This window comes from Alligator sinensis, unplaced genomic scaffold (genome assembly GCF_000455745.1).
Source record: "Alligator sinensis unplaced genomic scaffold, ASM45574v1 scaffold829_1, whole genome shotgun sequence".
Taxonomy (NCBI): Eukaryota; Metazoa; Chordata; order Crocodylia; family Alligatoridae; genus Alligator; species Alligator sinensis.
In genome coordinates this window covers 195,025-220,383 of record NW_005842399.1, presented here as the reverse complement: position 1 = coordinate 220,383, position 25,359 = coordinate 195,025, and the positions used below count along the sequence as shown (strand labels likewise).

The 25,359-nt window shown below is 49.1% G+C and overlaps 1 protein-coding gene across 6 annotated transcripts in view; it reads left to right on the top strand.

Annotated features, from left to right (window-relative positions):
* Nucleotides 1–25,359, top strand: part of ADAMTSL2 (ADAMTS like 2) — a 130,258-nt gene that overhangs the window by 94,573 nt on the left and 10,326 nt on the right. For 5 of the 6 annotated variants that reach the window (XM_006029779.2, XM_025211297.1, XM_025211296.1 and 2 more), the window contains exons 6-15: nucleotides 195–340; nucleotides 443–566; nucleotides 2,542–2,622; nucleotides 3,620–3,795; nucleotides 4,760–5,102; nucleotides 6,054–6,435; nucleotides 13,746–13,843; nucleotides 16,617–16,743; nucleotides 19,527–19,740; nucleotides 23,400–23,555. In XM_006029779.2, coding sequence (XP_006029841.1) covers nucleotides 195–340; nucleotides 443–566; nucleotides 2,542–2,622; nucleotides 3,620–3,795; nucleotides 4,760–5,102; nucleotides 6,054–6,435; nucleotides 13,746–13,843; nucleotides 16,617–16,743; nucleotides 19,527–19,740; nucleotides 23,400–23,555 — 1,847 coding nt within the window. The remainder of the gene's footprint in view (nucleotides 1–194; nucleotides 341–442; nucleotides 567–2,541; nucleotides 2,623–3,619; nucleotides 3,796–4,759; nucleotides 5,103–6,053; nucleotides 6,436–13,745; nucleotides 13,844–16,616; nucleotides 16,744–19,526; nucleotides 19,741–23,399; nucleotides 23,556–25,359) is intronic. The other variant, XM_025211299.1, reaches the window with a different exon arrangement.

Genomic DNA, 25,359 nt, shown 5'->3' with positions numbered 1-25,359 from the left:
GTTGGACCAGCCAACCCTCAGAACTGCTCCAGGTTGCAAACCCGGAGAGACGGGAGCTTCTGAAAAGCTGAGCATCTTGCAGTTCTGGCTAGCACTACTGATGCACTAGCTAGGAAAACTGTCGGTGACATTGGTAGAATGAAGTGATTGTGTTTCTCCTATTTTGACTATATGTTTATATCCTTTTCCCTTAGATGACTATGTTCACATTTCTAGCAAGCCCTGTGACCTCCATTGCACCACTGTGGATGGTCAGAGACAATTGATGGTTCAAGCTCGGGACGGAACATCCTGCAAATACGCTGATTTCCGAGGGGTTTGCGTGTCTGGAAAATGTGAGGTTGTTAAACATTATAGCAAAAATCTTGTCAGTAGCTTTCAGAAAATTACAGTGGGTGCAATATTTGCCCGGCCCTCAATGCTCTACTTACAATTTTCCTAGCCAATTGGATGTGATGGGATTCTGTTTTCCACCCACACGCTGGACAAATGCGGGGTTTGCCAAGGTGACGGCAGCAGCTGTACCCACGTTACAGGGAGTTACAGAAAAGGCAATTCGCATCTCGGTAAGACTTTCAATGACTCTTTGCCTCTGTTTTAAATGAACGCATCTTTCTGAGTCTATTAGTTTCAGCTTTGACATCTTACCAGCAGTCCTGTTGTTTTCTGGGAGCATTTTATTTTAGAAACATAGAAAATGAGGGTTGGAAGGGACCTCAGGGGGTCACATCTAGTCTAACCCCCTGCTCAAAGCAGGACCAGCCCCAACTACATCATCCCAGCCAGGGCTTTGTCCTTGTTTGGTGTTTTTGGAGAACATTGTTCTTATGTTTCTGGACAGGCAAGGATACAGGTAACTTTGCAAGGATTGAAAAGGATGTATCTGCACTTCAGTGTACTGGATAGTGGAGCAAGGCTACACAAGGGACCAACCTCAGCTCTAAGGTCTTATTTCACGTGCCCCACTAAGGAATAAATGCTTTGTAACATTGGGAAGCCAGGATGCCTTTGAAAAAGCAGGGACCTCTGCAGTAGTGCTGGGCAAAGCAATCGAACCCACCTCTCTCTCTCACTGGTCTCAATCATGAACACCTGGATTACAGTCAGGGGTTCAGATCCTCAGCTGGTGTAAATCAGAACAGCTCTACTGACTTGAGTGGTGTTGCATCTTTTTACATCCACTGAAGGTTTGGCCCGGTAGTTATATATCCACCTGGTGGATAATCAGTGTAAATGAGAGGTGAGACCAGCTCTGACTCTCTAACTAGTTGCTCCTGCGTCACCAGCAAATGAACGCACTGTTCCTGAATGTAGCTAATAAAAGCATTTTCACATGGCTGCTCGTACAGCTGTTTGTATGTACTCCATATAAAGACTCTGAATGAGGTTATGACTATCTTGGGCATGATGATCATAAGGTATAATCCTTAATGCTCATGAGGCTTTTCTTTGTCCAGTTCTATCTTCCTCGGGCTCTTCTCCATGAACTGAGATCACAGGTCACATTTTCAATATGCTGCTGCAGACAGATACAAGAAAATACTTCTAGGAACATGGGTTTTTTCCAGGCTGGATCAGATGGCTGGTCCATTTAGACCCTGACTCCTCAGTGGTCTGATACTTGATGATTCAGAATAAGGTGATGAATGCCTTTACCCCTTGCTAAATAAGCACGCTCAGATGTGTAGGGAGAAAGGGAGACAAAAATCTTTGTTGATTGCTAATATGATCACATTACAACCTGATGCTTTTGCTTTTTCCTAGCGTGTGGAACTGCCCAATCTCATAATTGGTCATAGCGTTATTCAGATTTAAGTGCATGGACTATATAGACATTAGACATTAGGGGCTGGAAGGGACCTCGCAAGATCATCGAGTCCAGCCCTCTGCCATAGGCAGGAAGTCTGCAGGGATCAAATGATCCCAGCAAGATAAATATCCAAATGCCTTTTGAATGAGTCCAGAGTAGGCGCTTGGCTTGCACCACCTCTGGGACGAGCCTGATATAAGTGAGACAGACAGTAGAGCCCAGACTGTAGGTTGCAAAACACTGCCAGTAATTTTCATAGAGCAATCATCAAAGCTGAAACTGCAGTCTTGCTTCCAGATGGGTTATCAAGGTTATTCTCAGCCTGCATTCAGTCCAATGGAAGGTGCTTTGACAAGAAATAGTGGGCAAGGTTCGCAGCTGGTGCAAACTAACATTGCTCCTCCGAAGCTGATGGAGCATCTCCAGTTCCTACAAGTGGAGATTGCAACCTCTGACAAAGGAGGCAGGGAAGCTGACACACAGATTCATAGATGTTAGGATCGGAAGGGACCTCATCAGATCATCGAGTCCGACCCCCTGCTCTGGGCAGGAAAATGAGTGAATGTTATGAGCAGTCAGATGGGTGTTACCATTGGCCATCTTTTTAAATGTCATTTGGAAAGGTCAAAGCCAACCTGGCTCTTGTATGGCAAATACCGGCTCTAGAGACTATTGATGGTCCTGTGGTTTGTTATAAAGCTTTTCTTTCATTAATGCAAAGTTTTCCATAGGCTATTCTCTGGTGACGCACATTCCTGCGGGAGCAAGAGATATCCAGATAGTTGAACGGAAAAAATCTGCGGATGTTTTGGGTGTGTATAACCTCTTGGTGCTCAGTTAGAATTAGTGCATGTGTGTTGTGGTTCCCTCTCCCCACCCCCCAAGTGAAAGCATGTGTTGAATGCAAATAACTCTACTGCAGACATGGGCCAGGGTCTTAGCTAGTGTCCCTTGTCCTAGCTCTGTTGAAGTCAATGGAGCTATGCTGATTTATGCCAGGCGAGGGTTTGGCCCATGGCATTCAACATGTTAATTGCTTTCACTTTGAACCACTGGTCCAGGCATTGCTGTTGCAGAGAATTGTAACATTCACAGCTCCTTGATCTCGGATAATTAGGTGCATTTTGTTTTACTTTGGATTTTGCATCTCATAAAAAGCCACATATGCTCAGTAACAAGGAAATATGGCCTCTAGTTTTGCACTATTGATGCCTTGACAGGTGACTAATGCTTAGGGGGGAATGTAGGTTGGAGGATGTGGACAAAATAAATTAGCTTAATGAGCACACACATATGTTTCTCTCACTGTCATATTCTGAAGCTGCTTTTAAGCTTGATGTCTATTAGACTCATGACTTAGGTGGCAAGATATCCCTGTTGTGAGAGAGGGGTTATCAGCTTCAGTCTCCAGTAGATGGAAGTGTAGGAACACACAGTCCTGAAACGTATCCAGCTTGTTTGAAGCATGGAAAACTTTTCTTATTTAACATTTATGCTGTGGTAGTCCACGAAAACCTCAGCCAGGTGGGGCTTCACTGTGGTAGGTGATGGACAGGCATTTAATACATGACAGCCCTTGACCTAAGAAGCTTGCAGTCTAAAAAAAAATTTGAAGCTGAATTTTGTACAGATGCACAGGCACAGACATGGCTTTGGAAATGCACTAAAAACAATAATATACGTATTATGACATTTTAATAATATAAGTGCTCATTGAGCGGATAAAGATATTTGTGTGCAGTATGAGAAGCGATTGTGGATTTTTTCTACGCTACATTCATCTTATTTCCTCCTGCCTCTTGTTTTAAGCTGTTGCAGATGAAGCTGGGTACTATTTTTTCAACGGGAATTACAAAGTTGACAGCCCAAAGAATTTCAATATTGCAGGCACGGTGTTCAAGTACAGGAGGCCTATGGATGTTTATGAGACTGGCATAGAATATATCGTTGCACAAGGGCCAACTAATCAAGGCTTGAACATAATGGTATGCTTTGCATTTTTATATTGCAGGGATAGGAATTGCGGGGAAGGGAACGATTATGTTGGATCCTGTTGAATTTTTATTCCTGGCTGTTTCTTAACCATGTTCGTTACCGGTGGCCAAATCTTTTGTGTGCAGCCATAGCAACTAGACGGCATGCTGGGCTCTCCACAGGGGCTTGGGTGGAAGGATTCCTCTCCCCAGCCCCGGGCCACAGAATTACAGATGCTCCATGGCTGCAGAGTGGCTGTTCTGCTTTTTACTGCACTGACTTCCCCCTGTTTTTTTGGCTGGGGTTAAAATACACAGCAGACTGTGTTTGCAGATGGCAAGTAGGGAGAGATGATGCCAATCAGAAATGCAAAGAGCCATGTTTATATCCTGGGTGGAAATGAGAAGGCCACATGGACCAAAAGCACATAGGCAACAGCAGCCTAGTTTCCACCATCGACCCTTGAAGCCCGGTTCTATGAAGATCAGAAGTTGAGCGACTAGGCTGTAGCACATCTTTCCCTTGATAAATTCAGCTTTCAATTTTGTCACGTTGTCTGTCGGCAGATCATCTTTTTTCCTCGTATAGTTCATTACCTCGCCCCTTTCCCTTGGAGAAGCTCAAAGTGCTTGGTCAGTCGCTTGCAGAGATATGAGAGAGTCTGGCTCTTCTGACTCCCGATTTAGTGCTGTATCCACTTTGCCCAAGTATTCATGATCGATTAATTTGGGTAGGTAGAACAGACAGATATTAGGAGTTAGTCCCCTGATGACACGGTGACAGCTACATGAAAAATAGATAAAAGGGTACTTTGATAGGTATTAGGAGTTAGTCCCCTGATGACATGGTGACAGCCACATGAAAAATAGATACACAGAGACTATCGACAGTCATTCCAAGACTCGTATTAGCCAACAAATACAGTTTGGTGCCAAATGTGCTCGACATCTCAATAAGTTTGCTTGTTCTATGTAGGTTTGGAACCAAAATGGCAAGAACCCAGCCATAACGTTTGAATACACCCTTCTAAGGAAGCCGCATTCAAAAAACATGCAGCCCATTTACTACACGTTTTCCGAATCTGATAGCGAGGAAAGCAGAGAGTTTGATGGAGACGGACCCTTGGGTTTCATCCAGCACAACGCAACCTACTTCGGGAAACTCTCCAGGGAAAGCATCGATTTGGAGAACCAGGTGTTTGGCAGACAGGACACGGAGGAAGATCTCAACCTGAGCAAAGGTCAGGAGACCAACGAAGTTTATGAAAGGACGGAAGCAATTGACTGTGAGCCGAAACTGAAAGGCAAACAGCCCAAAGGTAGGGAGGAGACTTGGGCCGTTGTGCTGGGTTTTTTTGGAGGAGAAATGCCTCGCTGGTTAACTTTTGTGGGGGCACTGTGGAAAGCTTTCTACCGGTCTGTTCTTTTTGCCCTCTGGCTTTTGTAGCTGCATTGCAGGGGTGGCTAGCAATGCACGTGGGGTCAAATCAGTGCTTGCTTTGTAGGCTGCCTCTCTGCCTCCCTCCTTGTTGCCCCAACTGCAACAAGTGGAGAAGCCAAGTGCTGGTCCCAGGCTTCTCTACTCCTTGGTCCTCGGCTTCTCCATTATCCAGCCAAGCTGGCATCCGCCCAGGAGCCATCCACCCATGCTTTCCTTTTTTACTCCAGGCTTTCCCATCTGCATTGCAACAGTCCCAGGCATCCTGGTATGAACCACCCAGCTGCCCTGGGCATCTCCCTTTCGGGGACCTCCTCCATCCTTTCTAGAGATGGGGTGCTGGTGGTTTTGCATGGGAAGTTGGAGGTGTAGGTGCATCTGGGTGCTTCGAGAGTCTGTGGGGGGGTGACTTAGGCAGCTGGACCACCTTTGTTCTCCCCTTCTCCCTGCTCTTCTCTCTGCTGCTGGCTGGCAGGGAAGAAGGGGAGGCATTTTCTGGCAGCGGCTCTTTCCATGAGAAGGAGGAGAGCAGATATGGGAGCTGCTTCTCTTACTCTGACCTCAGTGCTGGACTGAGCATCTGGAGGGGGGTAGAGTGGGGCAAAACCTCCATTTCCACCTCCTAACCCTCAAACTTCCTCTTGTGACAAATGTCCCTGGAGGAGCTTGCAGCTCCTGCATCTGATGAACTCCCAGTTCTTTTGGTGCCAGTAAGGCCTCAAAAACCAGACCAGAGTCTCATGGAGATCACCAGCCACCATCCTGTCCTTTCCTGTCTGATTTTGACTTGACTTTGCAGCTGTTTTTCTTTCCCCTGCTTGTTTCCCTCCAGATTCAAATGCAACCAGATCGACTTACCAGACAGACAGGGATGACAGAGACTTTGACTCGAGATTTACCTCCAAGGAGTTCCTCTCGGAAAATGCAATCACGGACAAGCTTCTGGACAAGACCTCAGACTCTAAAGAGTTAGTCCTGAACATGACCATGAACAGCATCTTTGCCCAAGGGGACCCGGTAAACTCTGTGGGGCCACACATCGACAGCCTTTATGTTGACTACGAGGACAACGAAGGGATGGTGACCTACACTGTCAACGGCACCTACATGGAGCTGACCAACGACAAAACCATCAACACATCCTCGGAGACTCAGCTCTCAAGCACTAACATCACCGTGACCAGCCCGCAAGGGAACAGAACCCACAAAGCAAGGTAGGGGACATATTTACAAATATTCACTCCCACCGATTTGTGTCCTGGTCTCTCGCACTTAGGGCAACGCGTGTTACCCATTTGGCGTTACGCGTGCTAGTGTGGAAGCCATAAGGTAAGTGGGATGAAGACATCATAAAAGATTCCCGCTAAAAAGCTCATTTTGAAAGGACAGTTCCAAAATTGCTACGGGCAGGGCCTAAAAAGATAGATTTAAGCAGGGTGACAATTCACAGTGTTCGTTTAAGGGAGATTGGCAAGGATATTTTTATGGTTGTCGACACGCTTGTGCTCTCTGTCTCCTGTAGCATCTGCTCAGAGGCCCGGGTGTAATAAAACCTCATTTCCTACTAATTTTGTCTACTCTGATTTGTCCAGCACTGCTCAGCTCCCCACTTCCTTATATTTCTAATGCAGCAGAAGTTGGTGTGGCTCCTTTTTTGATTACTTTGCCACTGTTTGTCACCCACCAGCATTGCCGTTGATGCCAGCAGGCCTTTGCCCACAGTCGTTTATGGGAAGAGCCTCTCTTAGTTCACTATGGCTGGAGAGTCAGAGGTGGGAGGACTTTGGGGAGCTCCTACCAAAGTTTGTTTCTTTAATCAGCAACAAAGCAATGTGGGTAGTTGTTATTCTGCAGGACACAAAACCGCGTCCCAATGCCCTAAAGCTGCTTGTTTGAAGCCAGGTGTAACAGGGGATGTATCCACGCACCTAACTGCTGCTTTCTAATGACTAAAATGAACGGTCATGGATTTGCAGACAGGGCCTGGGCTGTATTTAATTACTATGTCCATCTCCAAACAGGCACATCCTAGTTGCTCTTGGGCAATGTCTTAATAGGCAAAGAAAGAAAGGAAGGTCTGAATTGTGACTTTTCATCCACGCAGCCCTTAATGACTAGGTACTTGGGGAGCTGGAAATATAGATAAAAAGTTGACCTAGCTGAAACATCTCACCTGAAGCAAAATCTGAGCCTCTTAGTGAGCATATGGCCTTATTTGCACTCACACCTTGCTCGAGGGTGGGGCACTGGGCCGGGAGCCTGGAGATCTGGCAACAGATTCTGTCCCTGGCTCCCGTTCCTTGCCCATGCGATGTACCGGGGGGTGGAAGTTTGCTGCAAAGGGCTGAAGGGAGAGTTTCTGTAGTACAGACACAGCAGAAGGCTACCATAAGCCACCCTGTATTCCGCCCCCCATCCAAAAACCGTTGCAAGGGATGCTGGGATAGTGGGAGGGCAGGAGAAGGTGTGTAGTGCATGCAGAGATAGAGGCCCTGGGCTGTGCTGGATGGGAGAGAAGCACTTCGTATTTCTCAGACTGGAGCTGTGAATCGGAGCATCCTCAGGATAACTCGGATTTATGCCCACGGCTGTTTTGGCCCCGGGAGCAAGCCAGATCCCTGAAGGCACTTTGCCTGCCTTCCTCCTGCTCTCTGCCTTCAGACCTGCACCTCTGCAGGCGCAGCATCCCATTTCAACCCTGGACACTATTCTTGGCTCTGCCACTGGCCCAACGTGTGTCCTTGGGTACATCACCTCACCTTTCTGTGCCTCAGTTTCCCCACCTGCAGACTAGGGGTAATGAGCCTTCCCCTTCAGATTGGCAGAGTGAGCCCACCTCAGAAGTGATTGATGTCATTGCTAGATTTATTTCAGTTAAAGAAATGATCCTTCAAATAAGCACACACATTGGGAAAGCCCTTAACGAAAAGCCCTTTCAAATAATGCCAGGGGAGGAGCAGGTTTAAGCCCAGCAGCTCGATGGGAAAGGATCTGCAGGAGCTTTCTGCGAGCTGCCAGGGAGCGAGTTGAATGTTTGACCGATGCTTTTGACTAAACAAAGCTGATGCCGTTCGTGTGCTAAAGCCTCGGCCTCTTGGGGCTCAAGGGACACTGAGATCATTTCCTGCTCTACCACAGATGTCCGGTGTGACCTTGGGTGAGTCACTTAGGCTGTCTATATTGTTTCCCTAGCAAGCCTTGGGCTGTTGCTCAGAGATACACTTGCATATACCTTCATGCACATCCCAAACCCAGCAATTAGGCAGGGTAGGTGGCTTAGAGTCGGAGCTGTTTGTGTGGCCTAATTGTTGGGCTTAGCGTGTGGGGACTAGGGTCTGCTTCTCTGCGTCTCAGCGTTGGTAGTACAGCTCTCGCCATGCTTTGGCTTCCCGTCTGCGTGACGATGGTAAAACTGCACGCCTCCCAGCGCTGCTAGCAATGGTACATGCATCGCAGACCGCAAAGTCATCAGACCTGCCAGGAACGGGGAGAGAGGAGCACCCGAAGTAGGTAGCCCTGCGGTCATCTCCCTATGCAGCAGGCACTTCCCCCCCACCGCTTCCCACAACGGCATTACGCGGGCTCAGACTCTTTCGGGCAGGGTGCCTGCCTGGCATCACGGTTTTCTTGATGCCCCCTGTGTTGTCCTCTCCAGTTAGGCTGAAACAAAAATGCCACTTCTCATGGTGTGCTGGTCCATTGGGGCCTTGCTAGGCTGAGGCAGTAAGTGGTGGCGGAGCTGTTCTTGGAGCATCCTTGGAGGGGGGAGCGGAAAGAAGTTTTGCATTCCTCCTCCTCTCTCTCTCTCTCGCCACCAGAATATTTGGCTGACCGTCCCGGACTGGCTCTAAACAGTGCCAGCTACCACTGGTCCCCTGGGGCCATTCTGGCAGCTGCAAGCTGCCAGGGCTGAGGGATGCTACGGCCATGCCAAATCCTCACCAGCCACTCCCCCCGTCCTGGCAGCCTGCGGTGGGTGGTTTCAGAGCTCCTCACGAAGGCCAGCCGAAGACAGCTTTGTGGCACCAGGGCCGTGCAGAACCAAATGAGCGTGGTTCTCCCTCCACCCCCCAGCAGCGACGCTTGTAAGCAGGCCCTCAAAAGAAAAGTTGTGCGTGACTGACATAAATGCACTGTGCGAAAACCCCGCTCCCTGGCCAGGAGCTTGCAGGAGGCTCCAAGCGTCATCGGCGGCTCGCGCTCCCAAATATAGCGAGCGTGCGTCTGCGTGCGCACGTGTGTGCGTGCGCCGGGCCAGAAAACGGCAGCCCTGTGCTGTCGTGCATCTCGGCACACCGCGTGGTGTACGAGCACGCAGCCCAGAGGACGGCGGACAGAGCGGATAATGCATCTGATTTATGGGAGCAGGACTTGGGAGATGCCGGGGAAAGCTGGCAGCCGGCAACTAGGAGTGAAGCTGTTGTTAAACGGCTGGAGCGTGGAGAGGCTTTGCATTGCTCGGTGCAGAGGGGCTGCACGGGGGGGGCACACCTTGGCAGCTGGATGGGTCTCCACCGCGGAGGGCAGGACGAGACGCAGGAAGCAGTGGCTGTCTGTAGTCTGCTCCCCGGCTCTCCAGATGGATTTCTAGTCGGGTCAACCAGCATTGACTGCTCCTCCCTGGCAGGAGATTTGATCCCTTGACTACAAGACACTAAGGCTTCCTCAGGAAAGGTGCGGCCGCAGGGCAGGGAGGTGCCAGGAGAAGCCTGGCAGAGGCTCAGTTCCTGCTAGCGCTTGTCCTGAAGTCTCAGTTCATCTGAAGGCTCTGGGAACAGCCGCCCTTGCCAGTGCCACGGGGCAGGGAAATGCACCCTCCCCATAAAGCAAAGCAGAGGAGACTCCATAGCCATGTCTGTGCTGGGAGAAGGGGCGTATTTTAGCACGTATTAACCAGACAACGCGTTAACACGTAGAGAAGACGGGTAGTTTTCAGAGGCGCTGGCTGCCGGTCCAGGCAAACCTCTCTTTCCTTGTGGTGGTTACCTCCCCGGGCTGACACGTCCAAAGCCAGAGCTTGTTTGCATTCGCATCTTAGCGCGTGTTAAAACCACACTTATTTTTACCTTGTGAAGACGGTCAGAGGAAACTTGGGTGGTTTCCACACCTCTTTGTGGACTTTCCCAGGGAAGGTGTCTGTACTGGATCCTGCTCCCCCCTGAGACTAAATGAGTTTCCCAGGTGGAACCGAGAGCTTAGTTTGGCCTCGCGCAGCTCTGATTTTTTTGGGGGGTAGAAGCTGAAAGAAACAGGCAACTAAGCTGTATTACTCCATTTGTACTCATCCAAGGTCGGGGTGATTGGCCTGAACCCTGCGCCCGTCGCTGAGTGGGAGAGTTCCCGCTGGTCGGAGTGGCAGCAGGGCCAACGGGCTGATCGCACCTCTATAATTTGCATTTCTTTTGGTCTCAGACCAACACAGCTACCGAGTACAGCCCTATAGTTGCCTGACTGACACTTGGGATCAGAGAGGTAGTGACCATCCCCTTTGCGCTCACTTTAGCAGGGGCGGGCAATTATTTTGGGCGGAGGGCCACTTACTGAGTTTTGGCAAGCCATCGAGGGCCGCATGACGGGCAGATAAATATTAATTTTCGTTATTTTTTAGGGGCCCCGCGGGCCAGATAGAACGGCTTGGCAGGCCGCATCTGGCCCGTGGGCCGCATTTTGCCCACCCCTGCACTTTAGCCTGGCGTTAATGGCTGCACGTTGTGCAGAGGAACCGAGAATTTGAACTTACTAGTATTTTTTTACATTGTTGGTTAGGGGGCAGGGATGATCCCCCCCCACTCCACCCCATATATAACTCTCAGTGTAGATACAATGACCTCACTATAAAAGCATCTTATTATGGGGTGACTTATATCTGTCCTATGTGGGAATAAACTGTATTGGTATAAGCACGTAGCTGCTATACCCCTGTTTCTGCAAAGAGCCAGCCTAGTTTTTAAAAAAATCCCACCTTCTTATACAAGGCTTTACTCAAGTAAAGTTAGTACTTTACTAACTGCCTCCATTCACCCTGACATAATTCAGGAGACGTCCGTGCTGCCCCTGAGGAATACGCTCTTTGGAGGCTTTGCTTAAAAGGGCTGAAGTTAAGAAGCAAGCAAACCTGGCATCGCAAGGGAAAAGATGAGCCTGAGGACTTTGACTATGAAGCCTCTGTGTTGTTGTGTAGTGGCTAGAGAGATCCTTCTGCGACAAAGACCCTTTCTTGAAGTTAGGCAGCCAAAACAACAGCTGAGTCCAGGAGGACTATTCCTGCCAGGAAGAGACATTTGCTTCCCCGGCCCCGGCAAAGCATTGCAGCGTGGAGCCAGTCTGGGGCGCGCCTTGCCGTTTGCAGAGAGAGGGTGGCGCTGGTTTTGTTGTTGCTGCTTGTTTGCTCCCAAAAGGGGAGAAACCCCCCCAAAAACGTTCCACCGGGGAAGAAAAGAGGTGCTCTGATAGTAACCAGTAATAATACCGATCCTAATAAACGGAGAAAAACACCAGCCTGGTTGTATAACAGCTCACTGCTGTTTGCATTTAGAAGAAAACAAAATAATAGTTATGTCTGGGCCCTACAAGGGAAGAGGACTAAATGTTCCCATATGACGAGATGTCTCATTTATCTAGAACGTGCTCCTGCAATCTCCTGGCTTGGAGAAGCAGCTCTTGCACTAAGGACCCTTATGCTAAAGGGACATGGTTGTAGGGTTTTTTCATCCTCGAGTGTGAGAAGAAACCTATTTTGGGGGTGCGAACCAGAGGATGGGGAAGGAGAGACAAATACTGTGTGTGTGTCAGAGGCCAAACTCTCGGTCGCTTATGCCCATTTAAATCGAGCGTAACCCTTATGAAGTCATGAAAACCCCAAGTTACTTTACAGTCTTTTCTGCTATGTCTGAAGAAGGGTGTTTGTGCCTGAAAGCTTGCAATGAAAGACTTTTTTTGTTGCCAAAGTCTAGTTGGTCTAATAAAAGATATTGCCTCTACCATGAGTCCCGATTGCTTAAAGTGACTTCGGATTCACTCTGGATTAACTGAGAGCAGAATAGAGCACGAGGCATCTAGGCAGCAGGATCCCTTTCCAGAATAAATAAAAAAAAAAAAAATAAGTGCAGAAGGCGCAGGGGCCGACCACCATTTGAACAGGTCTTGGGGAAAACGGTGCTTTTGTGGTGCCTTCAGCCGACTAAACGGCGGTAGTTAATGAGCAGACAGTCACCAGGGCTGTGTTGACATCAATGGGTGATGCTGGTCCACAATCGAAGCTGTTTTGGCAAGATAAAGCACTATTTATAGTAAGCCAAGATTGTTATTTTTTGAACAAAAATAGCCATGTTCATTTCAGCTCCATTTCAAACACAGGAAAGGACCCTTTGCCAAGATGACCGAGGCAAAATCAATGGGGAAAATGAGGTGGTTGTTTTTAATTCTTCTAAGAGATCATTGTTAACAATGGAAGGAGGGTGGGTCTAGAAGGGAAACTATAAAAATACTCAGCAGTGTCCTTTTAAAGCTATTCTGCGGTAGAATGGACACAAACTTTTCTTACCAATGCATAAATAAGGCAATTTCAGAGCTTCTGCTGCCTAGAAATCATACAAGCCGCATATATCTTGCTAGGCCAGAGACAGCTGGATATCAGGATATAACCTTGCATACAATTTTAAGCCAGTCTAGCCGTGTCAAGGGTTGAAACAAAGTCAGGAGCATAGATTTTTCTTTTTTAAAAGAGTTTACTGTTCTAAAGGTGCAGTATCTCTGATGTATTATAGCGTTACATCATATCCCCGTGCAACGAACCGTTACGAAGTGACTCTGCTTGATTTCATAAATGCTTATTTTATCCTTTATCAATGGTGTTATGCGTGGGAACATACTATTTCCTAAGGGATGCACAGTATATATCTAAAACCAAATCTAGCCAAGGCGACATGTAGGGAAATAAGAACATGGCATGCCTGTTGTGATTAGACTAGCGCCCGCAGGAAAGTCCTGTGCCGTATTTAGGCTCGTGGAAAGGGTAAGGCTGTGAGATTTGAAAATCTCAAGTCTTTGCTTATAGGGAGAATTTGTTCTGTCCTGTTTGAGCTGCAACCGTCCATGCGGCATACGCTGTTGGATGCCGACATCCTCAGGAAGGAGATACTGCACCTTTACGTACTGTCTGGTTAGGGTCAGGAGTATTTGAGCAAAAAAAAAAAAAAATGCAAACTTTGTTAAATTCTGAACTGTTTCTTCTTGTGGGTATTTTTATCCCATTCTCTCTATTTCTAGACAGTGGAAGCTCTGCCTCTAACCAGGCTGGGGATTCTACTTTGGGCTCAGGACAGGTATGTTGTAAAAAAATAAATAAAAATAAAAACCGATTAAGCAAAATCCAAACCAAAAAAACCAAACCCAATTGTGGCCCGACAGCCTGACCTGTTTGCATATCTGATGCGTATCTGTCCACGCTCTCCTTGTAAACCCTTTTTTTGTGTTTTTGTTTTGTTTTGTTTTGTTTTGTTTTTTTGCTTATTGCTAGAAACAGATTGAAGTTGTTAAGAAAGGGCCAAGGTGTGAGTGCTGCTGACATGTACAGGTGGAAGCTTTCCTCCCACGAACCCTGCAGCTCTACATGTACCACAGGTAGTTATAACAAGCAGCCCCGTTCAGCCTTTGCACAACTCCTGCCATCTCCGGGTGCGTGAGTCGCTTTTATGTCTGTCAGATTGGGAGGACCTAGTAATGTCTCCGGACCTGATCCAGAGCCCAGCGGAGTCAGCGGGCTGTGGATCATGTGCTGGATGGAGCCGGTCGTGCCTGGATTCTGCATTTGGATCGGAGTGGACAAGCCCTGTGCCCATGGGGAGCCCCCTTCTGATGTGGTAGCACCTTGTATTCACTCTGTGCACGTGTAAATGCAGGAGTGGAGAATCAAGTCAATACCTCTAGCTGGAACCAACAAGAAAGCTTTTTCCCAAGTGACTTAGGAGCATACGTCCTGGTGGCACTTGGTTTCTAAGTCTCCCTGAGGGCCTTTTGCAACTCAGACCCATTTATATTCCACGAGCATCTCGTTCCCTGGAATATGTTGCTTTTAGGGGGAAAAAGACCCACCAAGCCTGGATTTTGAATGATTTTACGTGCATGTAGTCAGAATCGCTTTGTGCAAAACACTGACATTAAGTGAATCCTTTTTTTTTTTTTTTAAACTTCCCCTCTAGGTAACGATTAACATTTTTTTCATTTCCTAGCCCAGCGGGGCTGCACTGCAGGATCCAGGACCCTGCAGGATCCTCAGGCTTGTACCAAGTTTTAGCTTACCGGCTCCTTGAACTTGAGCCATCAGGACAGGAGGATGATTGAAGTTTATGCATCCAATTTTTTTTTTTTTCCACTCAGCTTTAAACTATTTTGCCAAGCGCGGCTTCTCTCCGACCGAGAGGAGGTTTGCAAACTGTAGAAACAAAACAGCGTTTGTTTTTTGATTTTTGTGCTGTTTCTCTTGTGCCTGATTCTGAGTGTGATCTCCGCGACATGGGGGTCAATCTGGCATCCTTCCACTGATGTCAACCAGATCCAAATCTAGATGTTGCCTCTTCGCTTCATCCCCTCCAGTCTCGTATGAGCTGAGCTCTCCTCCTCATTATGGCTTATTGATTATCGGCTAGTAACATTGGCCCACAAGCCATCTAGGGCTTGTCCTGAAAGATGGGCAAAGGCAGGACGTTCATCTTGAGAGCAGGTTTGCTTGCAGTGGGCACGTCTACACGAGATGCTAAATGCACAGTAGCACGTCACGTGGAAAACAGTGCTAATATGCTATACGTCATATTAGGCCACTGTGCAGTAGCACCACTAAAAAGCCATGTGCCGGCACTAATGCACAGTAGTGCCAGTTACTGCACATTGATTTAATACTTAGTTATACACGTGCTAAACTTAATGTGCTGTAACTACAGCGCATTAATGAGCATGTAGACGCGCCCACTGTGTCACAAATAGCACCTTAATTGAAATAAAGCAGAAGCTTCATTGCTTCTGGAATTAGAAAGTACAAAGAAGGGATTCAAACCTTGAGAGAGAGACTTTTGAAAGGAATGGACTCACCAGTTTTTTTGAAGTGTCCCAGAGCTGTTGTCTTGTTCTACAGGCACTTCTACAAAATCTCCTGAGACCAAGAACTTTGCAAGCTGTCCCTCTGCTCCAAATCCTGGAACCAAGTATGCTCTTGAGTGGCGTGATCCCTCCTGATCGTATTTCTCCATGCTGAGGAAAGCTTTGGGTTTGACCCAAGCTCTTGATAGCAGGGAGACGACTTACTTCTTGCGAGTCACATAGACTGCCTAATACACGTGCTGGCGGAGGGCGGTTCCTGGAGAGCTGCTCTAATTGAAATGTCTCACTGTTGAGCCCCTGAGGGTTTAAAAATGTCTGTGGAATGATTGATCTAAACCTCATTCGACGAGGTTCAGATAAAGTGCCTCAGTGGCCATTTTTAAACATGCGGGGGCTTATACACATGACGATGAGGCCGTGCTGGAGCGCTCTAACTAGATTGCAGAGCAGACTTGATGAATCAAGTCTCCTCTGACAGTCTAATGAGAACGTGAAGCGGCACGTGTATAGGCAGCTATATATCGGAGGAATGCTGCAATGTCCAGGCTCGTAGATCCTTTTGCATGTTTTGGAGAGGACCAGGACAGCCAGGATCCTTGTTACCTGTAGCCAGATCAGTCTGTTGGTTCCAAGCCGGGTCCCGAAATGAGCCGAATAACCTTTATTCTGGCAAACTAGGCTGCAGGGGAAAAGGTCCCAGTGTGATGATGTTCTGCTTTCTGTGCCTGACACAGGAGAGTGGGGATTGATTCCTCTGTTAATACGAACAAATCAATATGAATCAATCCCTTTGTTAATACTCATGTACAAATCAATACCATGCCAAGTGTACTGTATGCGCCCTGTGAGCGTAAGGGTATAATTGTGGCATGATTTGAGTGGATGTGTGGGGTGGGGGGAGGCTCTTTTCCATTCTTCACCCAAGAACAAGGCGGAATAGGAATCTAATATCCTGGCAGTACTTGGCTGAGGGCCCCAGTAACATGTGTGATTTGTTTCTTTGACCATCCTACTCTGATGCTGATGTAGGGGCAAGTGCTGGGTGGGTGCTGCATTGGCGTGCAACTAAGGAGCACCGAAGGGCCTTCCCGGGACCATCCTGCCCTGTGTAGGTGGGATGACTTAGGAGTTCCTCCACTGCACCACCCTCCTACCACTGTTTGCTTCCTGTCCCCAGGGTCCGGAGCAGGCCCTTTGATTATACTTTGGAAAGACATTTTGGAAAATACAGCTCAAAAGGCGTGTAGGACGATAGTCACCGAACTTCCATTCTGTGTGTGTGTGTTTCTTTTAAAACTAGGAGTGATGTCCACGTATGCAATGTGTGTTCGTTATGATGGGATCGAAGTGGATGATACGTACTGTGATGCCATGACCCGTCCTGAGCCTGTCCATGAATTCTGTGCTGGAAGAGAATGCCAGCCAAGGTACCACATCACTAAGGCATTCGTAAAGGGGCCGCACATTTTTGTCTTCCTTAGGATTGCTTGGAGCAGGTGGGGACTCTCTTCGAGACTCCTTAGCCCAAGCCAACAGATCAAGAACTTCCCCAGCGTTAGTTCCTGGGATGTTAGGATCTGGGGCTTGGGCTTGAGTCCATCTGTAATGATGCTTCCCAAGCCAGTGCAGAAAGGGGGAGAAGAACTCACTGGCCAGAAAAGGAGCCTTCATGATGTACTTAGGTTGAAACCTATTTTATTGAGTGTTTGCATAGGTCAAATGGAAAGGCTGGACATCCCTCCTGCCCACAGGTGGGAAGGTCTGAGCCCTTTGCCACAGTCTGGGAGGGTCGTGTCCTGTTGACTGGGTAAGAGAATGAGACTTCCCGAACACTTTCCCCGTCCCACACCTTGCACATGAATGAAGCGTAGGCCGCACACTACTGAAATAATGCATCATCACTGACTAGGCTGGAGCAATGCCAGAGGTCTGGCATATGCTTGCAAGTGCACAAAAAGTCTATGTTAGCATTGTCACTTGTGAGATGGATTTATTATCTGGGAATGGCGAGTATGTGCAGTGGTTTTTTTTGAATGGCAAGATCTCTCTGGACCCAAGACATGAATGACATCCGTAGTGGTTCAATGGCCTGTGCCCATGTCTTACTGAACATCCTGAGTCCAGAGCTGTCCTTCACACACACCACCCAACTAAAACAAAAGGGCATTAAGTGTGGAGCTTGTGCTTCTGTAGGAGTGGGGTGTGCATCTGACATGTTCCTACCTTGGTACGACCCTGGTATGGTTCTTGCATTCAGTGAGGATGGAGTAGCACTTGCATGTCTCCTATCATCTATGCATGCTTTGGGTGCTTGCATTCTTGCTGGTCTGGGTCTCCTGCAGTGCCCATGGCTGCAAAGCACAGTTTCTTGTTTGAAACACCGCTCCCTAGCTGCCGCTTTAGTCCTCATCATCACAATTTGAAGATATCTGTGACGCATCGCTTCAGTGGAGCAATGGGAAATAGTACAACACCACAGATCCATCTTGAGAGCCCAAGTGAATGACCTGTGGGCAGCAAACCTCAATACCTAAAGGCGGTCATCCAAAGTCAGGCTTGAGGTTCATAGACAAGAACTACAGAGAAGTGTAGCTGTCACTACTGGGAGTCCATCTCTGCCTTTACTGGGCTTTAAATATATTGACACAAGTCAGGATGGCAATGTTGGGTCACTGAAAAGTGCCACGGGATCTCTGATTTCCATTTGGGTGGCAGCTGCCTGGTACAGATAGACAGGACTATAGGTTAGGGAATGCAGGCAGCACTTCTAAGAGTGCCGAATCTTTCCAGTGCTTTTCAGCTCCTTGCATCCCTGTCATTATTTGGAGCTTAATCTGTATTGGTCTGCAAACAAGAATGTAAGTGAGTGCAATGAGGAGTTTTGATCAGGTGATTGCAATGGGCCACGTTGTGACCCAGCTCAGTTAGCAGAGTCCTCAGGCACAATATGCTAAGAACCACAGTTACTTTAGGGCAAGTAACAGTCTTTCTTTGCTGGGTGAATGCCCGCTAGGCATTAAATCTACTCGTGGTTCACCTCTGCTATTGCCGCAGCAGTGAGAACATCCTGTTGATTGGTATTTCCTCCATGGTGACATCTCGCACCGCTGGAAGTAAAGTGTCACCATTCACATTTGAAATGAGACCAGGGTACAGTTGGGGTCTTGGGCTGAGAGAGCCCCATGCTTTGCCTGCCCCACAAAGTCTGGCGTTCTGCTAGGTGCTTGTTTGAAGGACGACCCCTATCTGCAATTTGTAGGGCAGGGCTGCAGTGCTCGGTCCACAGCTACAAGCCCCTTGTATAGAGGCTTCCCAATCAGAAGCAGTCATTTATTAAAGTGTAATACCTCTGGGCACATTGATGGCCGCTCGTTAGTCGCAAGGAGCAGGATCCGTGCGGGCCTTCACTCAGCAAAGAAAGACCATTACCTGCCCCAGCATTACTGTTAGTCTTAACATATTGAACCCATTTTCTCTGCCCCTGCGGAGTTGTGTTATGTTATTTCATATTTGGGAAGGAACTGAGGGGCGGCTGGGCTTGCTCCTCCTTTCATGCCTTCATTGGAGGGGTGCTGTGTGATGAGATCTAGTGTACACACGTGGCCCCCAACAACTGTTGGGCAAAAGCATTTTATCTTGTACACACTGGGGAGGTGTGTGCCAAGAGTGAAAACCATGTGGGCCGCATCTCGGAAGAAACCACAGCGCTGTAAGGTAAGTAATTCCTCAGGTCTAGGTCCAAGTATTTTCCGAATTGAGTCTCTACAGAGCTGGGCTGTCGAGCTATGTCCTTTCAGGGTTAGACAGAGACCCACAGAAGTCATTTTTTTGGCAGAACTGTCTGGGTCTCTATCTTCGTTTTGTTTTCGGACCCATGGTGATGGTGTCTGAGCATTGCACAGCCCATGTGAACTCAGGTATCCAGGGTCAGAGATATTAATAAAATTAGTCCATGGCAATGCTGAATTCTACCCCTCTGGGAAACGACTGATACATTTATAGCCCAGATACAGATTATACCTGTTGCAACCGTCTCTCTACAAGCATTACCATCGGCAGTGTTGCTGAATGCCATGAAGAGACATTGCTGAACACCGGTATACTTCACGCAGTGCCATTTTTGCAGGCTGCTGTCGGGTCATGACTACTGTATGTACCCCGTTCAGAAGGCAGATCCTGAAATCCTGGTCTCTCTCTCGCTCGGTTGCAGGTGGGAGACGAGTAGCTGGAGTGAGTGCTCCCGCACTTGCGGCGAAGGGTACCAGTTTCGCATTGTCCGCTGCTGGAAGATGATCTCCCCTGGGTTCGACAGCTCTGTCTACAGCGACCTGTGTGAATCTGCTGATATTACCAGGCCGGATGAACGCAAGATCTGCAAGAACCCAGCCTGTGGGCCTCAGTGGGAAATGTCAGAGTGGTCGGAGGTAAGTCAATGGAGAAGTGTATTGAGGTGCCTTGGGATCTGCATCCAGGTTAGATGAGTGTTTCTTGAGTTCTCTTGAGTCTCAAAACTACACCAGAAATCAAAGGCCTGTAAAGCTAGAGCTAAGATCACATGAACCTTTGAGATGCAAACACAGTGATTTCCATACAGGCCAACATAAGCTACAACAAACTCTTATTTTCAGATCTACTCGTGGTTCACCTCTGCTAGTGCCGCAGTGGTGGGAACATCCTGTTGACTGGTATTTCTTCCATGGTGACCTCTCGCTCCACTGGAAGTCAAGTGCCAGCATTCACATTTGAAATAAGACCAGGGTCCTGGGGCTGAGATGCCCCCATGCTTCCTCCCTGCACCCCAAAGGTCAGGGTTTCGATGAGAGATCCCTTTAGCCCATTCTGGAGGAAATGATCATGTCTGCCTTTTTCTTCCTCTCAAACCTCTGATCAGGGATGGGCTCAGCTGAGATCTTGGGACCTCTGTACCCCCTTGGACTCTGAGGAAGTATTGATCAAGTCTGTCTTTGCTCCAAACCAGCTTTCAGGTTTTTGAGGCAGCTATGCCAATGGCCTCTTTCCTTGCAACAAGCTTTTTCAGCTGCACAGTGGGTAGGGGCTGCAGGCTCTGTGTGTGACTGGCACCTGCCTTCCATTCATCTTTGCAATCCTTTCTCTCTGCCAAATAATTTAAAAGATGGTAAGGTCCAAATTTGCTCCTTTTCCCATAGGAAAAGGGTTTGGGAAGGAACTCTGAAACACAATAGCCTGAAAAATCATTACAGACCATGGAGATGAGGCTGTGTCCCGTAAATGATTACATGTCCTCTCAAGCATCCCCTCTTCACAGCATCTTGCTGCACCACAAGGAAAATTAGGTGCTTTATTAGTTGTGCCGTAAGCAAATTGCTAAACCACTTGGAAGATGTATGTGTCATCTTTGTAATGGGGAACAGTTCTGCTCTTGTCTTGGCTTGTCATTTTAAATGTGGAAACATGGGTGACTTAAGACAGACAGAAGCACTCAGGAACCGTTTGAGCTGAGATGTAATTTTAAAGCAGCATCAGCCACTAGGCAGCACAGCTACTTTTTCCCTTTGCAAGAGAAGTCTTTTGAATTCACTTACGACGACCCGCCTCAGCTGTGTGCCAGAGAACACCTGCCAGCTTTCCAGTGTTGAAGTCTGCAGCATAAAACCACTGAAATGACAAAACCAGTGGCCGTTCCTAGGGGAATCCAGGTCCGGATTCCAATCTCAGTGTAAATCCGGAATAGCTCCGCTTAGCACAGTTGGTTGGGATTTACACTCCTGTAATGGAGAGCAGCCCCTAGCATGGATTTCTAATGAGTGTGGAATCGCACTTCTGTGCATTGTTGGGAAGCAGTCCCGACCTCTTAAATTCCTGGCTTTTTACAAATCTCGACACCGCAGCAGTTGCATCCCTCTGCACCGGTCTAAAAACACCAGAGCCAAATCGCTATAGCATCTGGAGGAGCCACCCAGTTTGCCCTTCCAGCTCAGCTGATCCACTGAGCCTGATATCTAGCCTCACTCAGCAGCTGATTGCATCAGAGGATGTCTGAGCAGCTCCATGATGCTGCTGGACGTTGATGCATTGCCGTACATGGGGTGTGAGTAAATTGCTTCCTGACGATGGGCTGATCCGTTGTTACACTGAAGGATGGGTTTTGATTTCCCCTTTGCATAGATACAAATGGTGTTATTGCTCATATATTAAGCTAGGCCCCTTTATAAGCAAGAACAAATGCAGTTGGAGACCAGAGTCTCTGCTAGTGCAAACTGGCCTGGTTCCACTGACTTCCATGGACCCGTGCCAGTTTTATACCGACAGATTTTGGCCCCTTTTCTCCTCCCAGGGGATACTTGCTCATGTTTGAATGCCTCCTTTACGCTGAATGCCAGTGATAAGTAGCTTTCCACAGCACTGTTGATGGAAAGCCTGATACGTTCTCTGAATTTTGTAGGATGTTTTGACTTTCCCCGCTCAGTAGAGAGAAGCTCCCTTTGCACATGCCGACGCTGTATTTTGACTGGCTCAAGAAACCAAAGCAGCTTATGTTATAGAAATCCATATTCTCCTCCAGTATGTGTCAGGGGCGGATTGCTGAGCCATCTCCTGGAGTCGGTCTCCTCTAGCCAGCAGCAAAGCTAATCTAATTTGGATCAGCATCTGAAGCAGGGTGCCAAGTTGGCTTGGAAAAGCCATATAAAAAAAAGCACGTTTTGGAGCTCTGAGGATTAACGTATCAGTGCAGCGTGTCTGAGTATTGGGCTGTTGACACTTTTGCCTGCTTTATGTTATGTAACGAGCAAATTTGTATCTGTGACACTGGTGTAATTCAAATCCGCTTCTACAGAACGTCGCTGGGGTTTGACACTGCCAAATTTACCCACAGTATAAAAATCTCAATTGCTGCGGTTTGGAGGCAGCACTTCCAAAGGCCTGGAAACGACTAAGCTAGTTCTTTTCAGAGAGTGAAAGGGGAGCGATTGCACCCCAGTCTTTAAAATGCAGCCGCGTTTTCAGGGTTGCTGGGATGTTGTAGGTGCCTCGGGGCCTGAGCAGCCATCCTGGGGCTCCTTTTCAGAGGTACTCGTCACCTGTGGCTGTCACAGGCTTCAGCTGGACCTGTGTGCATGGCTTTTCTGAAAATCAAGCCCGGGGTATCTCTAACTGCACTCCTAGACACAGGCACTCATGCCTCCTTGCCATGCTCTCAGGTCTTCGTTTCATAGTGCTGGAATGGCAGGAGTGGAAATGGGACAGGGTTGTGCAGGCCGACCCAGGTGTACAAGCTGGCCATCTGGAAAAGGAGCAGGTTTAAGTGTTGGGAGAGACTTTCATGCATCGTCTACTGGGAGTGAAGTGTGTCCTGAACGGTAGCCAGCTGCTGCACTCGGGACTGGCTTTTAACCCAGCCACTGGGCTGCCTTGAAGATATTTGCACAGTGCCGGTAAGATCAATGGCTTGGTGTCTGTTGGAGTGCCAAGGAGAGGACCTGCCGGGGTGTTCATGGTCCTCCCTCCTGGTCCTCCTTTTGTGCAGCACCAGGCAGGATGCAGTCCTTACTGTACATTTGAGCTCCTCTGCAGAGGCTGTGTGGGCTTTGGGTCGGGGGGGTGTTTTTTTGCCTTAGATCAGGACTGTCCAACTGGCAGCCTGTGAGCCCAGTAGCATAGCTTGGTGGGTGTGGGAAACAGGGCACCAGCTCTAGGTGCTGACCGAAGTGGTTAACCTGCGGCCCAGGGCTCCCAATTTGGCCGCAACTCTCCCATCCGCTCTCCCTCTTCCTATTCCACCTCCCAATGGCAGGGAGCAGAGCTTCAGGGGGAGCCGGGGGTGCTGGCACGGCACAGCGCGGAGGTGCCAGTGTCACAACATGGCACAGCATGTGGCCCGCACAGCAGAAGGCCCCTGAGGCATTGGACAGCCCTGCCCTAGATGACTGCAAAAGCCCGGTTGTAAGGCCGTTTTTTGTGCATTTCTAGCATATTTCATGCTTTTTCTTTTTTTAAAGCCAGCCTAAATTGCATCTTAAAGCAGATGCATTGGCCAGCAGGGTGAGAGTGACCCTTGTTAGAGATGCTGCTGACCCCATGCCTTCCCACTGTGTCCTTCCAGTGCTCGGCCAGGTGTGGGGAGAGGAGCGTGGTGACCAGGGACATCCGGTGCTCGGAGGACGAGAAGCTCTGTGACGCCACCACCAAGCCGCTAGCCGAGAAGAACTGCACGGGCCCCCCTTGCGACCGGCAGTGGACCGTCTCCGACTGGGGACCGGTGAGTCACCCTTGGGCGGTGGGTAGCAAAGTGACACCAGACATTTATCGGGAGCCCAAAGGCGATGGTTTTAGCTCTTCTCCTTTATATCATATACAGTCCACAGGCCACAGTCTGCTCCTGGCTGCCTCTGTCTGGCCTGGGAAGCTGCAGCGGAGCTACCCAGCAGCAGAGTTTGGCTCTGTGTTTTCATTCAGCTTTTCTTTTCCCTCTGGAAGAAACTTTCAGGATCCCTCTGTGCTTTTTTTCCCCCCTCTTCCCTCACCTGTGACCTGTGGGGAGTGGGGGGAAGGTCTGTGGTCAAGACAGGAGAGTGGGAGCCTGGACCCCTGGGTTGACATCTCGGTGCTGTCTGGGCCCGTGTGACCGATGCTAGTCTCCCGCAGAGCAGCAGCCGGGCAGAGCTGGTCTTGTGGGCTTTGGTTTCCCCAGCCGCAAAAGGATGTTTCCGTGCATTTGGCATTCACGTATGAAGGAGCAAAGCCGTGTGCTAGACAGCACCCCAGGCTCCTGGTTGTCTGCTCTGACCGCTACCTGTCTCAGCACAGGGACGCACCATGAGGGCGATGCCTGCCTCGCCAGCTCGGAGCACTGATGCTGGCAAGGCCCTTTGCACTGGACTTTCTTCTGGTGCTGCCCCCACAGTTGTTCTGTGCCCTGGGGCTCTCCTTCCCGCATGGTGCCCAGGGCACAGGGGAAGGGGTGAGAGAAGATGGCTTGGTGTGCCATCATCTGAGGATCCCAGTGACCTCCTCTGGCCCCCCCCCCAGCATCGTAGCAGGCGTCACCATGATCCCAGCGCTGCAAGTCCAAATATAGCAGTGGCCAGCGCAGTGGGGACAGCAGCGAGCAACAGCAATAAACTTCACAAGCTCGGAGAAGTGGCGTGTACAGAAAGCAAGAGGCGGGAGAGAGCGGAGGAACCCTTTGCGTCGGTGTCTGGAGATTACTGAGGCCACAGCAAATCCTCCTGCCATCCGAACGCTCGCAGTTAAGCTGACCTGGCACTGCTTCCCCCTGGCTGGGGATTATGCTGAACTTGTTAGCTATCGTTCAGAGACCTGAGCTTGGCACCAGCCCCCAGGCTTCCAGTAACACCTCGTCTCCAGCGCAAGCCGAACCCCGGCTGCAGGCTCCTTGCACCATCTCCTGTGAGCCAGTGCGTTAAAGGGAGACAGAGAGAGCATAGGGAGGTGATTACAGCTGTCATCGCAGTCCGGGGCTTGGCGGGAGGTGAGGCAGCCAGCTCGGATTTTGCAATCTGCTGGCCCCACCTGCAACTTGTTTTGCGCTTGGGTCCCTTGGGCCTGGAAGGAGAGCCCCCAGAGTCCTGCGTGGAAAGGCATCTCCCAAGGGCACTGGACTGGTCTGCATTCCCAGCCTCTTCTTGCCTTTGTTAGGACCATGCCTCTGAACCCTTTCCAGGTTCAGGTTATTTACAATGCTTCCCACTCGCTGCAACTACACCGACACCTGCTGTTATCGGCTGCTGTTCAGAGGACGAGAGGCAGCCAGTGGGCTGAGAGCCATCATGGGGTGGGTGGAAAACTCCATCCATCTCCTTGTCCTGCAGTGTCTTGCTTGAATAAACAGCTGAGGGGCTCAGTTCCAAAAACCCAAGGAATTATGATCCCTTTATGTGGCTCTGGTGCAGACTCTCACTCCCAGCCAGGGCTGGGTCTAGCCAAGGGGATGGGGCAGGCGTGCAGCCTTGCTGATCCACACAGGCCTCCCCTTATGTGTGTGCAAGTGGCTGGCAGCTTACCCTGTCCCTGAGATGCCCCAAAGGTGGAAGAAGGAGGGG